The 15,936-nt window shown below is 38.9% G+C and overlaps 1 protein-coding gene across 2 annotated transcripts in view; it reads left to right on the top strand.

Annotated features, from left to right (window-relative positions):
• The window catches only part of LOC143018083 (cholinesterase-like), a 95,041-nt gene that overhangs the window by 65,540 nt on the left and 13,565 nt on the right, over nucleotides 1-15,936 (top strand). Inside the window, exons 11-13 of one of the 2 annotated variants that reach the window (XM_076173187.1) lie at nucleotides 4,035-4,230; nucleotides 5,690-5,805; nucleotides 10,229-10,307. In XM_076173187.1, the coding sequence (XP_076029302.1) occupies nucleotides 4,035-4,230; nucleotides 5,690-5,805; nucleotides 10,229-10,307 (391 nt within the window). The remainder of the gene's footprint in view (nucleotides 1-4,034; nucleotides 4,231-5,689; nucleotides 5,806-10,228; nucleotides 10,308-15,936) is intronic. The other variant, XM_076173186.1, reaches the window with a different exon arrangement.

Here is a 15,936-nt window from a genome sequence, read left to right as displayed (position 1 = left end):
TTCACACTCCTTCTCTCTTCCTCTCTTATGTTCCAGAGAGGGAGAGGGTGGAAAGGAAGAAAAGAGGGAACTCGGACCACATGTGGATCCCTTTCTGCCTATACCAAGCCTCTCCATCATTGATGATCTTGAGCCAGATCCATCCAATCCACCTCTTTCTCCTCTCTGATGGTATCTATCATTGGTGTTAGTCTTCCATTTTGTCTTTTCCCTTTGAACATCTACATAATGAAACCAGAATCCACCCAGTAGAATATCACATGAAAATAATAGGTGCAAAGTTCTATGCAAGAGCCCTCAGCCATTTCAGTACATGATACAAGCACAATCATACACACATATACCAACAGGTTTTTCCCCTCATCATGATCTGGTTAAAAAAAAAAAAAAAAAAAAAAAAAAGGAGGAGGAGGGTGGAGGGGAGTGGAATATATGGGAAATGAAATGGGTGGGAGTGATTTCTATGCCTTTTTCTTTTTGGGTACCCCCCGTGTAAGGGGGAAAAAGCCTTTGGTATATGTATGTATGTATGTATGTATGATCTGGTGTGTTGATTTTGATTTGCTGTATCAAACCTGGTCACAATTTGATCAGTTTTATCAATCCAATTGCCAGTGTACTTTATGCCTTTAGTTAGGAGATTTTCTTTCTTACACTAGATATGAAATAAAGGCAAAATGCAAAATACAACTACAGCACTTTACTTACATATAACAATGGCTTTTTCCCCCCCTTACAAGAGAAGTAGCCAAAGTCAAAGGGATAAATCCACTCCCACCCATTTCATCCCCACATATTCCACTCCCATTCACCATCCCTCCTTCCCTCTTTTATTGGCTCCTCCCTGCATCTCACTCATTGCCCTGGGTCAGAAGCAATGCAGCAACACACAACACATCCATGGCAAGCCCACTTCACTTAATTGGTGACCTCCCTTCTCCATCCCCTCATGCAGAAAAAGAGAAGACTCCCATGCATCATAGCATCATCCATACACATCCATTCTCCACTCACCCCTATCTTCTGTCTTCTCCCTTCCTTCCTCAGACATTCCCCCTCTTTCCCAGTACCCTTTTTACTCCATCCATCCATCCATCTCATCTTTGGTAGCCCCCTCATGTTCTCTCTTTCTACCTCTGCCTTCCACACCTCTTTTACTAATCTTTCTTGACTCATTCTTTCCATGTGTCCAAACCATCCCAAAACTTTTTCATCAACCCTATCCCCCAATTCCCTTGCCACCCCCGCTCTCCTGTTCACCTCCTAATTTTTCATTCTATCCAGCCTAGTAACCCCTACCATACTTCTCAGGCACCTCATCTCAAACACATTTAAACTCTTCCTATCTTATGTTCCATGTTTCTACCCCATACAGTGCTCTCAGCACAATCACCCTTCATACAATCTCCTCTTAGCATCCAATCCCAAATGTCTATTTCTCATTACATTTTTTAATCTCTCAAGGCATTTACTTGCTTCTCTTCTACCTCCACCTCCACTCCCCCCTTTCCTGGCACATACACCACCAAATATCTAAAGCTATCCACTTCTTCCAGTCTCTCTCCCTTAATACTCACTTCCAATTTGCTGCCATCCTCTCCCCTTGTACATCTCATCACCTTACTTTTATGTAAAAACATTCATCTTCAACTTCCTTCTTTCACACACCTTCCTAAACTCCATCACTAACTTCCTTAATCACTCCTCTGATCCTGTTATAAGTGCAGTGTCGTCAGCAAACAACAACTGGCGTATCTCCCATTTTCTCCGTTTTCTTTAACCATCTCCAATTCCCAGCCCGCTACCCTAGCACTTACCTCTTGTACCACCCCATCCATGTATATATTGAATAGCCAAGGTGACATAACCCATCCATGGCAATTTCCCATCTTTACCTCAAACCACTCACTCTCTCCATTTCTAATTCTAACACAGGCTTTGCTACTCTCATAAAAAATATTCACTGCCCTTAACAACTTACCTCTTATGACATATATCTGCAATACCTCCCAAAGTGCCTTCCTGTCTACCCTGTCATAAGCCTTTTTTAAATCCATAAAGGAGAGAAAAAAAAATCCTAACCTTTTTCTAAAGCTTTCTCACATATCTACCTTGCCACAAAAATTTGATCCACACAACCCCTACCTGTCCTAAATAGACACTTTTCCTCACCAGTTACTCCCTCTGTTCCTCTCCTAATCCTTTCAATCAAAACCCTCCCACAACCCTTCCCAACTATCTTCAACAAACTAATCCCTCTGAAACTACTACACTCACACTTGTCCCCTTTTCCCTTGTAAAATGGAACTATACAGGCACTCCTCCAGTCCTCCAGCACTCTACCCTCTTTTAGACAAACATTAAATAACCTCACCAGCCAGTCCACCTTCACTGTACCTCCCTTTTTTGGACACTCTTCAGGACACCCATCCAACCCAAGTGCCTTACCTACTCTCATCATTTTAATAACTGCTTTCACCTAATTTTTCCTTATTTCTCCTCCATTTTCCTCATTCAACACCGTCATTTTCTTAGCACTTCTCACTGCAACTACTTTTCCCTCAATATCCTCCTTCACATTTAGCAACTCCCTAAAATCCTCTGCCCATCTTCCTCTCACTCCTATCTCTTTCATTATCATCTCTCCATCTGCACCCTTTCCTTTTCTTCTCTACTTGATTCACCTCCCATTCCTCTCTTAAATTCCTTCCAAAACATCTTTTCATTACTCTCAAAATGTTCTGTCATACTCTTACCCCATTTCACATCTGCCCTCCTGTTTGCCTCCTTTATCTTATGTTTTACTTCTTTTTTCTATGTACCTCTTGTCCTATTTTGTAACCAATTTGTGAATGCTTGTTTCATCTCTTCTACAACCTTCTTTGCTTCATCCTCCCATCACTCACTACCCTTCCATCTATTTCCTGCCTTCTTCCTTGTTCCACATACCATCTTTGCACACCTTGTGACTCCCTATTTGAAACATTCCCATTCCTTCTCAACTCCTAGTTCTACTCTATCCTTCAATCCCTCCCACTCTTCTCTCAGCTTCTTCTTGTACTCCTTCTCCTTTTCTTTCTCATTCAAGTAGTTTACTATATGTACCTCCCTACCTTCTGTCCTTTTCCTCTTTCTCCATCTATCCTCCACTCTCAACTTACCTTCCACCAAAAAATTATCTGATATTCTCCCACTTTCTCCCCTTAGAACATGTACATATAAAACTCTTCCTATTCTATTCTTGGTTACCACTATATTAACTAAATGAAAAACACTACCACAGCACAACTTAAACATCTACAACTTACCACTGGCACCACCAAACACGTCTATACAAAAACATATTCACACTCAGATGACAAAATGCAATTCAAGACCAATCATCAAACTCCACTTGAAACACCTCCAGACATTAGCCTTATAGAAAAATTCCTCCCAAGAAAGGCAAAGTCCATAACTATGTTTAGGTCAACATGCAGCACTAAAACAGCACAAACACAAGACAGGCCTGCTCATAGAAATAAACTGCCCCAGATCCAGTCATTACACAGAATACACTGATCATGAACACCTCATCCTACACTGCCCCACCCTAGGCATGCTCAGGTAACAACACAGTATTTCTTTCTTTAGTGATTTATGGGCCAATCAGCTGTTGCTGGTTTTCTGGGGGTTAAGTGTGTCCTGCAGAAGATCTGGGGCAAAGGATGAATTGATTGTATGCTTACTTATCATCATTACAATTTCAACAATTTTATACATACTCATTAGCTTAACTTGCACATGCCTTCAAAAATGATACTATAAATATACACCAAATATTGGTACATACTTTGCTTATGTTTCATCATAGCTGTCAGAGGAATAGTTGTCACATATTACCAAGTTTTTTGTCAAGCCTATTGTGCCTGATACTAAGATAGTTCATGGTACTCAGAGCTAGAAAAATGTTAAATCAGTAAAGGTAACAACATGCTCTGTAGCTAGGGGTGAGATTGATAATTATTATTTTTTTTTTCTTCTTTTTTCTCCAGAAAACCCACATATACTCAGGTCTTGGATATCAACTGGCAGGCAACAGAAGAAGGAACCCTCAAATATTTAAGCATAAACAATACTTTCAACACCACAATGAGGTTCAATTACAGACAACCTCAAAACACCTTTTGGTATGAATATATGCCTCATGTAGTTCTCAGCTGGGTGCCAACAGTTCCTCCTCCTGTTGATGTAAGTTAAAATAATGTTCATGAGTTTTTTTTAATTCTTAACTCTCCTTCTTGCCATTATTATCAGTATGGGAGTTTGTGTTGATTATGTTATCCCTCATTAAAATTTTCTATAGATTCTTTTAAATGTATATGTGCACAACTGTGGCCAAGGGCAATATATATATATATATATATATATATATATATATATATATATATATATATATATATATATATATATATATATATATATATATGCAAAGTAGACCACTTGGAAAAAGGAAACTAATGAAGCAGAACACTTTCATATATTACATCTTCAGTGCAAGAGCACTATGCTTCGATAGTTTCTTTTTTCCAAGTGGTCTACTTTGCATAAGTGAACACATATACCTGTGTTCTCATTAGCATATATATATATATATATATATATATATATATATATATATATATATATATATATACAAAATATCCCCTTTATATAGAGGATTGGCTGAGTCAAAGTATATACCCTTCCTATGCCCCACCCATAACAAATAACATTGATTGTCTCTCCTATCTTAGCACTTTGTTGCTGTTAAGCTAAAATCAGAAGAGCCAAGGAGTTTGAGATGAGGTGTCTGAGAAGTATGATGGGGGTTACTAGGCTGGATAGTGTGAGAAATGAGGAGGTGAGGAGGAGAACAGGGGTGGAGAGGGGGTTGGGAGATAGGATTAATGAAAGAATATTAGGATGGTTTGGACACATGGAAAGAATGAGTGAAGAAAGACAAGTAAAAGAGGTGTGGAAGGCAGATGTGGAGGGAGTGAACATGAGGGGATGTCCTAGGATGAGGTGGATGGATGGGGTGAAGGGGGCATTGGGGAAGAGGGGAATGTCTGTTGAGGAAGGACGGGAGAGGACAGAAGACAGGGGTGAATGGAGAATGGTTGTATATGGATGATGTTGTGATTGCATGAGGTGGAATGGGCGGGGGGATGGGGGGTGAGGTAGTATATGTGAGCAAAATTTGACGCAGCCTGAAGGGATTTCTCCCCGACCTCTCATATTATGCAATTGGGGGACGGAGAGGGGGGTCGCCGATTTAATGAAGCGGTCTTGTTGTGGATGTGCTGTGTCTTGCGACACTACTTCTGACCCAGGGCAGTGGACAAGGTGCAGGGATGACCCATCATTCAGGAGGTGCTAAGATAAGAGGGAGGGTGGAGGGGTGTGGAGTGTATTCAGGGATGGAATGGGTGGGAATGATTTTATGCCTTTTTCTTTTTGGCTACCCCCCTTGTAAGGGGGAAAAAGCCTTGGTATATGTATGTATGTAAGAAGTGTGAATTTTATGATTTGCACATCCTCTCAATTTTACCAATGGAGAAATAGAAATGTAGCTTTCATTTACTCTATATAGCTGGAAATGTGTAGATAGTGATACAGTATATAAATATAAACAGAATTAAAATGATAAATCTATGCTCCTTTACAGCCTTGGCTTCAGCTGCAAAATACTGTCACAGCAGGCTTTTATGGTACTCTTGTGGTATGTGTATTTCTTCTAGTAATTGTCTTCGTTTGTTGTGGCCTCTGGAGATCAGCAAACAGGTAAGTCTTTATTCTGTATTTTGTTGATTTTTAGATATGAAAAATAGTTTATAACTATATGCTGCAAGGGTCAGTATGCAAACTATTCAAAATACATGTATTAGGTTTAGTTTCAATAATAGTGTAGGTAACTTAGTATATTAAACCCTGATTTCCATTATATTAATTTACATTAATTTGAATATTAGAGTTATGCATTTATGGTGAGGGCATGCATTATGGTTATTTTGAGAATTTGTTGCATGAGAAGACTAATATCCAGTAATTTATTTTGCTTTTGTGTAAACAGACAAAATTTGTTTCTGTAGTTCATATTTTCTTATCAGTGGTTCTTGACTGTTTTGTTGTTTATAATCTTAAACAGTAATCTAAACAAGTGAAAAGTACCTATTCCAAAAGGCCCTTCTCTCCTAATGAGGTGGTGCCTGAGTTAGTGTATAATACCATCCTTCACTCTTCTCTCCTGGAGTTAAGAATAATTTGATTATAACCACATAAGAAGAAAAAGAGGAATATCCAGTGAAAATTATTGTATACACCTTATTGCATACAAAGGAATTCTGTATAGATTTTGCCATGGTAGATATTACTGTTGTGTTTAGTTACAGATAAAATACTGGCATAAACAGACCTTATCAATCTAGACCCAAGTCTGGCCAAGACCCAACCCTCATCTGAATATGATCACTTGAACTTTAACAGAATAAAAGCCATAAAGTACATCAATATTTTAGAATAGTCAAAAGGAGGTGAATAGCAATGTGATGAACAGTATTCTTTCAGTATCTCAACCATCATATTCAGTTACAATAAAACTTCACAAGGATGGACTAAGAGGAGTAGGGTGGCATTTTTGTCATATGTCCATTCACTTTACAGGGTATGGGACATGTGAATGACTGGTGTGAGGAATTCTTTCATGCTTAGTAGGAAATAGCATAGGTTAGGGGGAATGCAATATTTCTGGAGATTAACTTAGAACTAATAATCCTTTAACATTTTCACAAGTAAATCTAACACCACCTTTAATCTATGGATGTTAGTTGAAAGTCAGATTTATATATATATATATATATATATATATATATATATATATATATATATATATATATATATATATATATATATATATATATATATATATATAAGCTAGGCTAACTGCAATCTCTCTGCATTTCAATGCAATTGTAACTTTTAATGTAGATAGTTACCTCCACATTCAGGTCACCACTCAACACCAAAACAGTATCAACACAAAATTAGGTTAGCAGTAAACACAAATTACCCTAGATGCAACCACTATACATAGGATGCATAGCACCTTGTATCTACACAGCTCTAACACTCACTCAACACAAAATTTCTTAAGTGATTTGTGGGCTGAACCATTACCATTGGCAGTGGCTGGTTTCCTGGGTGTAGCAGGTTTCAATCCATTGTCCTGGTAAAGGAGAACCAGGGCAATGGATTGACTGATTGACCAAAATTCATGTTGTGTTTATTGGATGCCAAGTCATCTGTGACCATTGAACCCTGGTCCCTCCTTCTCCTCTTATTCTCTTGTAATTGTGTCATTTCCTGTCAAGGAAATTATCGATAGGATTTGTATTTTTGTCCACTTCCAATACTCAGCACACCTTAGTTTTGAAAAAGACTTTCCACACCACTAAAGATCTGTCTAGATCTCTTTGTAACAGTTTACCAGCTTCTCCATCATGTATTGTTCTAATGAGTTTTGGGTCATCAACAAATTTATTATTGTAGCTTGTCTATCATTTCTTCTAAGAGATAAGTGTGTGGAGGCTTCAACATGCAATAGGGAGTTACAAAATATGACAAAGAACACTTGCTCCCCCATACAAATTTGTCTCTGCATTTGCCCTTTGTGGTTTGTGGGGCTGGTACCCTGTTTAGACGTCAACCTTGGAAGTGGTCTGGAATTGTTCTTACATGAACACAGGAGATGGTGTCCACGGTATACCATTGCAGTAACCATATATGCTTCTCATAACATGTTTCATTTCCCCCAACATTTGCTTCCCTCATGCACTCTATAATTCACCTCTATTTCGACTCCCCCATTCATCACTGCATGTGACTCTAAGTACTTAAAGATCTCCATTTCCTTCAGTCTATTACCCAAACTTTAAATATACTTTAACCCCCCACTTTCATCACTGCTTGTACATCTTCACCTTACAGAAGACATCCCTACCCCTTGCCAAAAACTTTTCACATATCCGTCTTACTGTAAAAACTGATCTATGTACTCTTTTCCTGTTCTAACCCAACACTGCTCTTCCGTTATTTCCTCTGTTCTCTTCCTAGTTCTCTCAAGTAACACCTTACTGACTACACTTAACAGACATATCCCTAAAAAATTGCTACTTTCATACTTGTTCCCTGCAAGACTTGACTGACCACCAAACTCCCTACTATGCCAAACTTCTCCATGCATCAACCCTACAGAGAAAGCCCTCCCACAATAAGCAAGAACCACACAAACACAATTGTTTTAAGCCACTATCCAGCTTTAAAAATACCACCACTATAGAGGTCCTATCATAATAACAAATTACCCTCCAGTGTTGTCACCACACAAGACACTGAACACATTATCTTCCATTGCTTCACTCTAGCCTTTCCCAGACAACAGCACAATATCTCTTCCTTGAGTGACTTATGGGCCATTTTGGTAGCTGTTGATGCTTTACCTGTGGGCAGTGGGTCTCATATAAAAGAGACATGGGCTAACAAATTAATGATGATTGTTCCCTTTTCTTTTGTGTAATGTAATTAGAAATGAGTAACTGTGTGGCTTAAAATAGTATGACAAGGGAAACATTACCATACCATACTGGTTTCAGCCAGTCAACCAGTATTTAATTACCATCACTTACCAATCTTCTCACACATATGACATGCATAAAAATAACTGTATACCATGTTTTCTATCATTTGTTCAATGTTTTCTGCCACCTTATGTGTGAAGCCTGTTCCAGAGACTAGTACCAGCTCCCTTGGGCTACACCTCCAGGTGGAGGTATGGGATTTGGATGATAGATGTTCTCATAGCCATCATGTAATTCACCATCACAGTATCTCCTTGTGTAGGTTCCATTCGTTGATACCTGCACCATACTACAAATCTATACAAAAACATACAAACTCAGATCACAAAACAAGCACTTAAAAAGACTGACCACTTAACTCCCTACTTCACCAAACTCCCTCAGACAGCCCTTTAAAGAAATCCCATCCATTACAAACAAAAATCACACAAGCATGATTACATTCAAGCTACCATTCAGCTTTCAAGTTGCCAACAAAGAATAAGCCTGGCCACAGAAGTAAATTGCCCCAGATACAATCACCACACCAAAGACATTGAGCATATCATCCTACATTATCTTACTCTAGCTATACCCAGTCAACAACAGAATATCTTTTCCTCAAGTGACTTGTGGGCCAGTCCCATGGCTATCAGTTACCTGGGAGCTGTGGGTCTCTTGCAAGAGAGATCTGGAGCAATAGATGGACTGATGAGTGTATGGGGCTTAGTGCTTTTGCTATTGGGCTAAAAGATATAGAAGGGGATAAGGGAGAGAAGAAAGGAAAGAGGGTGTAAGTCTGGCATTCTTTACGTAACTGTATTGTGTCCAGATTGTCAGAAGTCCATTGTAGATTAGTCCATTCTTGTGAGCTTTAATGTTCATAGTTACAGTACAAGTTGATGATCATATTAATTTTGATATGATTACTTAAAGATTCATAATTGTCTCTGAAATATTGTCATTATGCAAAGTAATTATTATTGCAATTCTGCATATTTTAGTAATGTTCATAGTTACAGTACAAGTTGATGATCATATTAATTTTGATATGATTACTTAAAGATTCATAATTGTCTCTGAAATATTGTCATTATGCAAAGTAATTATTATTGCAATTCTGCATATTTTAGTAAATACACTTGGTCTTGTAATTTGGAAGACAGTTATGCCTAGTATAACCAAAATATATATCTAAAGAATAAGTTTCTTGTGATTATGGCTGTGGGCATGTACATTGCAAGATGACCAAACAGAAATTATAGCATAGCACTATCTGAACAGAATTTTTACCTTGCAATGTCTTTGTTTTCTCTTTCCCCAGAATATTAAAAAATATTTTATTTTTCATCCAATCAATCATTACCTGCAAAGCATTCTCACTTCACATAAAAAGCTGGGTTGTGCTTTTATAGATTAACCTTGCCCCAGTTAAGAACCACTACTATATTTTATAACACAGTATTTGGAATAACTTTGGAAACTAATACTGGGATTGTTTCATTGCATGGATGCTTATAGCAATTATTCACATCTCCAACTTTTCTATAAAGTTTGGTCATGATGACCTGTATCTGCTTATCCTTCCACAGAGAGAGAAACAAAGCCTTGGATATTATTGAATTCAGCATAACTGAGCCTTTAAATGTAGAAGAACCTCATGGCCATACAGTAAGATCATGTGTTGACAAAGAAAACAACCCATCTTCTAGACTAGTAGTCCTCAACACCTGTTCATCCAGTTTTGCTTGACAGTGGTCTCGTGTCTGTCAGTGAACTTTGTTGTATTGGTGCTATTTCATGAGTGTCATGTGTGTTTGGGCTTTTTTGCAGGGATTCCTGTCATGTGATTTTCTGTCCAGTAATGAGAGTGCAGAGCTTTTAAATGACCAGTGGCAGTATAAAAATGCTTTCAAGATGAGTCCTGTAATTTCTGTGGGAAGCCATCTTAGACAACTTTATTTTGTCTTTGTAATAGCTTCTGAAATGACCATTTTCGCATAAATATCTCTTATTACTTGTGTTATGAAAAAGGAAGACTTGGAAGAAGAAAATGTACAGTCATACAAAATAAGTGAATTCAAAGCCATGTTCGGAGAATTAGATACATATACACATATACCAAAAGGCCCTTTCACAAACTAGAAACATGCAGCCCCACAGTAGCTAGCATGAGCCCTCAGGTCCTTCCACAGATCTCTCTAGGAAGACAGAACTGTTGTCTGTGTTGTATTGTTGTGGGACTTCCTATATTATGAACTTTAACTATTAGGGTTAGGGGTGGGCAGTTGCCAATAGTCAGCTCTCCACATGTGTAAAGGTGGAAGAAATACAGTTTAAGTTGATAGAGAAAGATCTTGGTCATGGTCCACAGACCAAATGTCATTCCCTCATGGGTGTACCTCCAGATGGTGGTGAGAAGATTAATGGCTTTTGAAAATGAGCAGCAGAGATTTGATTCTCTCTGCTATCCATCTTGCTTGTTTACCTTCACTCCATTATATGGTGACCCCCCATCCTTGTCCACTCAACAATTTACAAAGCAGACAAGGAGGCTGCATCAATTCGTCATCTATTCAGCCTCTCTTCATTCACTTCTATCTCTTCATTCATTCTTCCTTGCCTGATATACTTTCCCCTTGCATCCAAGACCACCTCCATCCTGTCTGCACCTCAGTCTTGATCTTCTTCTCAAGATCACTCTCTCCATTTCTGCTCCCCACAATCTTCTTCTAAGTCTTTGTTCACACATTCTTTCTACATGCCCACAACAGCATAGCACTCCTTGATCTACCATATCTGACAAATCTCTTTCCACCCGTTCTCTACCTCACCTCCACATTTCTCTCTGTCTATCATTGTAACACTTACCCATCTTCTTAAACACCTAATCTCAAACCCATTCAGGCTCGTCCTTTCTTTCTCCATAAGTTTCAAGTTCTTGCTCCATACAATGACTTTTTCATATAATGTTCTCATTGTATTCATTCCCAGATATCTGTTTCTCATAACACTTTTTACTTCACTCCAGATATTTACTTGCTCCCTTTACTCTAGTTCACTCCACTTCCTGCCACATGCGACCCCAATTACTTAAATATTTCCTCTTCTTCCACCTCATCCTTCAAATTCACCTCCAGCCCATAACCATCATCACTCCTTTCATATTTCAACACTTTACTTTTGCTCACATTTACTCTTTACTTTCTCTCACACACCCTTCCAAACTCAGTTCAACTGCTTCAGTCTTTTCAGAGTCGGCCACAAAACTATTACCATCCATATTCAACAGCTGGCTCACCTTCTAATTCCATTCATTCTCACTAACCAAGTCCAAACTTCTGCCCAGCACTCGTGTTTACTTCCATTACCACCTCATCCATATGCTATTGAACAAACATAGCAACATCACACAACACCTGATCTAGCCTCACCCTCACTTTATATAATTTATTCCCTCCATTCCTAACCCTCACATGCTGTACTATTCGTGTTCATCCACAACACACTCCACAACACCTTTCAATCCTGTCATACAACCTTCTCCAAGGTTGTGAATACCAAAAAAAGACATCTTACAAATTTCCAAAAACTTTTTGTACATGTTTTGTTGCACATACTATACACCCATTTCCTCTCATAAATCCTGACTGCTCCTCTCTAGTTACTTTTTGTTCTTCTAATCTTCTCAGCACCCTTCCATACACCTTACCAACTATATTTGATAATCTGATCTCTCATAAATTACTACAGTTACACCTGTCTCCCTTCCCCTTGTATAATCAAATTGTACACTGAGATCTCCAACTCACTGGTACACTTCTTTAAGAAGGAAATGTAAACAACCAACAAACAACAATACAATATATCTTCCCCGAGTGACTTATGGACCTGTCCAGAGGCTCCTGTGAGTTACCTGGGGCCACAAGTCTCCTGCAAGTAGACCAGGGCCAACAGACCTAATGAGTGACTATAAACAATTATTAAACAATCTCACCAGTTATTCTACATGACAACTATTCAGCCATGTTGCCTTCTTAGCATTCACATTTATATTAATAGAATATAGAATGACTTTTTAAACCTGCGAACACCAAGTTCAAGAGATTCATTTTATCTCATACTGATAGTAACCCTGTTTATTTTTTCATTGGCTATTTATGTAGGGATTGGAGATGGTTAAAGAAAATGGAGAAAAGTGGGAGGTGAGCCAGCTGTTGTTTGCGGACGACACTGCGCTTGTAGCAGGATCGGAGGAGGGATTGAGGAAGTTGGTGGCAGAGTTTGGGAGAGTATGTGATAGAAGAAAGCTAAAGATAAATGTGGGTAAAAGTAAGGTGATGAGATGTACAAGGGGTGAAAGTGGCAGTAGACTGGAAGTGAGCATTAAGGGAGAGCGACTGGAAGAAGTGGATAGTTTTAGATACTTGGGTGCAAATGTGGCAGGGAAAGGTGGAGTGAAAGTGGAGGTAGAATGTAGATTGAGAGAAGCGAGTAAATGCCTTGGTGGATTAAAGAGTGTAATGAGGAATAGACATTTGGGAATGGATGCTAAGAGGAGACTGTATGAAGGAGTGATTGTGCCAACAGCACTGTATGGGGTAGAAACATGGAACATAAGAGAAGAAGAGAGAAGGAGATTGAATGTGTTTGAGATGAGGTGTCTGAGAAGTATGATGGGGGTTACTAGGCTAGATAGTGTGAGAAATGAGGAGGTGAGGAGGAGAACAGGGGTGGAAAAGGAGCTGGGAGATAGGGTTGATGAAAGAATATTAGGATGGTTTGGACACATGGAAAGAATGAGTGAAGAAAGACTAGTAAAAGAGGTGTGGAAGGCAGATGTGGAGGGAGTGAACATGAGGGGACGTCCTAGGATGAGGTGGATGGATGGGGTGAAGGGGGCTTTAGGGAAGAGGGGAATGTCTGTTGAGGAAGGACGGGAGAGGACAGAAGACGGGTGAATGGAGAATGGTTGTATATGGATGATGTGATTGCACGAGGTGGAATGGGCGGGTGGATGGGGGGTGAGGTACAGTAGTATGTGTGAGCAAAATTTGACGCAGCCCGAAGGGATTTCTCCCCATCCTCTCATTTTATGCAATGGGGGGTCGGAGAAGGGGGGTCACCGATTTAATGAAGCGGCCTTGCTATGGATGTGCTGTGTCTTACGACACTGCTTCTGACCCAGGGCAGTGGACAAGGTGCAGGGATGACCCGTCATTCAGGAGGTGCTAAGATGAGAGGGAGGGTGGAGGGGTGTGGAGTGTATTCAGGGATGGAATGGGTGGGAATGATTTTATGCCTTTTTCTTTTTGGCTACCCCCCTTGTAAGGGGGAAAAAGCCTTGGTATATGTGTATGTATGTATTTATGTAGGTAACATCATACATCCAGTCATTGCAACCCTTTGGTCATCATTGATTGGAATACAATAGCATCTTACACTTCAGATATACTGTTATCTCTGGTGGTAACATCATTGTTGAGTATTGATAGGTGGTTAACTTAGCAAATAATTAAGCTTAAAGATTCAGGCTTGCTTGTTTATCCGCCAGGGTAAATTATCTCATTTTTTTTTTTTTTTTTTTTTATAAGATAGAAAAAAAAAATGGCATTAATAGAAAGTGCAATGCGAGATAAAAGGCTTGCATAAGTGGATATTTTTAAGTACAAATATTTGGGGTTCCATGTAGCAATGAATGGAGGAATGGATATGAAGTTAAATTTTAGAGTAAAGGATTGAATAGTAAGTGTTGTGAGGAGCAAGTATTTGGTTATGTGTGCAAATAGAAGGTTGGGCTGAGGAGTGAATATACCATACCCAAAATGCCTTAAGGAGCAGAACTGGAATTTGGGGGCAATAGAAGAGGAAAAGAGTTAATGTTTTTGAGATGAAATGTTTAAGAAATATGATAGGTACTACGAGAACAGATAGAGTGAGAATTGCTTAGGTGAAGCAGTGAATAGGGGCAGGAAGTGAGCTGTTGGGAAGAGTAAAGCAGAGTGAGGAAAGACTAACAAAAATAATGTAGAAAGAAAAAGTGCATGGAGTGAACTTGAGAGGAAGACTGAGAATGAGATGGATTGATGGAGTGACAAGGGTTTCAGATACATGTGTAATATCTGTTGAGTAGGGAAGGTAGGAGGGGGATTGTGAATAAGGGATGCTGTCATCTGCTTTATAAATCATATTGAGTGGATGAGGAGGGAGGGGTTGCTATATGATGAAGCAGTAGGGGTGAACCAGCTCTGGCTGTTCGGCCCTACTGTCAAAGAATTCTGCCTCACTGCACTGCCTGTGACCCATGCATCACAGCAAGAGACAGGGCGATTCTTCATCCTTGAGGTACTGAGATGAGAGGAGTGGTTGAATGGGTTTTATATGTGTATGTTGTGGGAGTGTACTTTGATTCAGCCACCCTTGTCATATGAGGGAAATGGCCAAGTATATGTATTTACCTAGTTGTATTTACCTAGTTGTATTTTACGGGAAGGGGAGCTATGCTCGTGGGGTCCCGTCTTCATTTCTCATTTTATCTAAACAATTTTTAAATTCATGTATTGTTTTTGCACACACCACTTTCTCATCTAACTTGTTCCAACTGTCTATTACTCTGTGTGGAAAGCTGTTCTTTTTCAGATCTCTTCTATAGCTGTCTTTTTTTATTTTCTTTCCGTGTCCTCTTGTATTTCTGTCATCCCATTTTATCAGATTCTCTCTATCAGTAATTTCTATGCCTTTCATGATTCTGTAAATAGCTATCAAATCTCCTCTCTCTCTTCTTTGCTCTAGTGTCTGTAGTTCAAGTTTTTATAGTCTCTCTTCATATGATAGTTTTGAGAGTGTTGGTGCCAGTTTTGTGATTGCTCTTTGTATTCTTTCAAGTTTTTTTATACATTTTTTTGTACTTGGTGACCATATTGTTGCTGCATATTCTAATCTTGGTCTTATCAGGGTGATTAGGATTTTCCTCACCATTTCTTCATCCAGGTATGTAAATGCCACTTTGATTGTTCTTATTAAATTATAAGTTTCTCCAAAAATCTTATTTATATGTTTTTCAGGTGACATATTATTCATAACAATGACTCCCAGGTCCTTCTCATTTTCTACTTTTTTTATTCCTTCTTCTCCCAAATTATATGATCCTGTTATTCTGTTTTTGCTTTTTCCAAATTCCATTATACTACACTTTTTTGTGTTGAACTCCATCTCCCACTTCCTACTCCATTCTTGTACTTTATTTAGATCTCTCTGTAGTGATTCACAATCTTCTTCAGTTTTCACTCTTTTCAGTAGT

The sequence above is a fragment of the Oratosquilla oratoria genome, chromosome 34 (genome assembly GCF_046742065.1).
Source record: "Oratosquilla oratoria isolate Oo_2021 chromosome 34, ASM4674206v1, whole genome shotgun sequence".
NCBI lineage: Eukaryota > Metazoa > Arthropoda > Malacostraca > Stomatopoda > Squillidae > Oratosquilla > Oratosquilla oratoria.
Note: the sequence above shows the minus strand (reverse complement) of the source record. Positions and strands in the feature narration are given on the sequence as shown.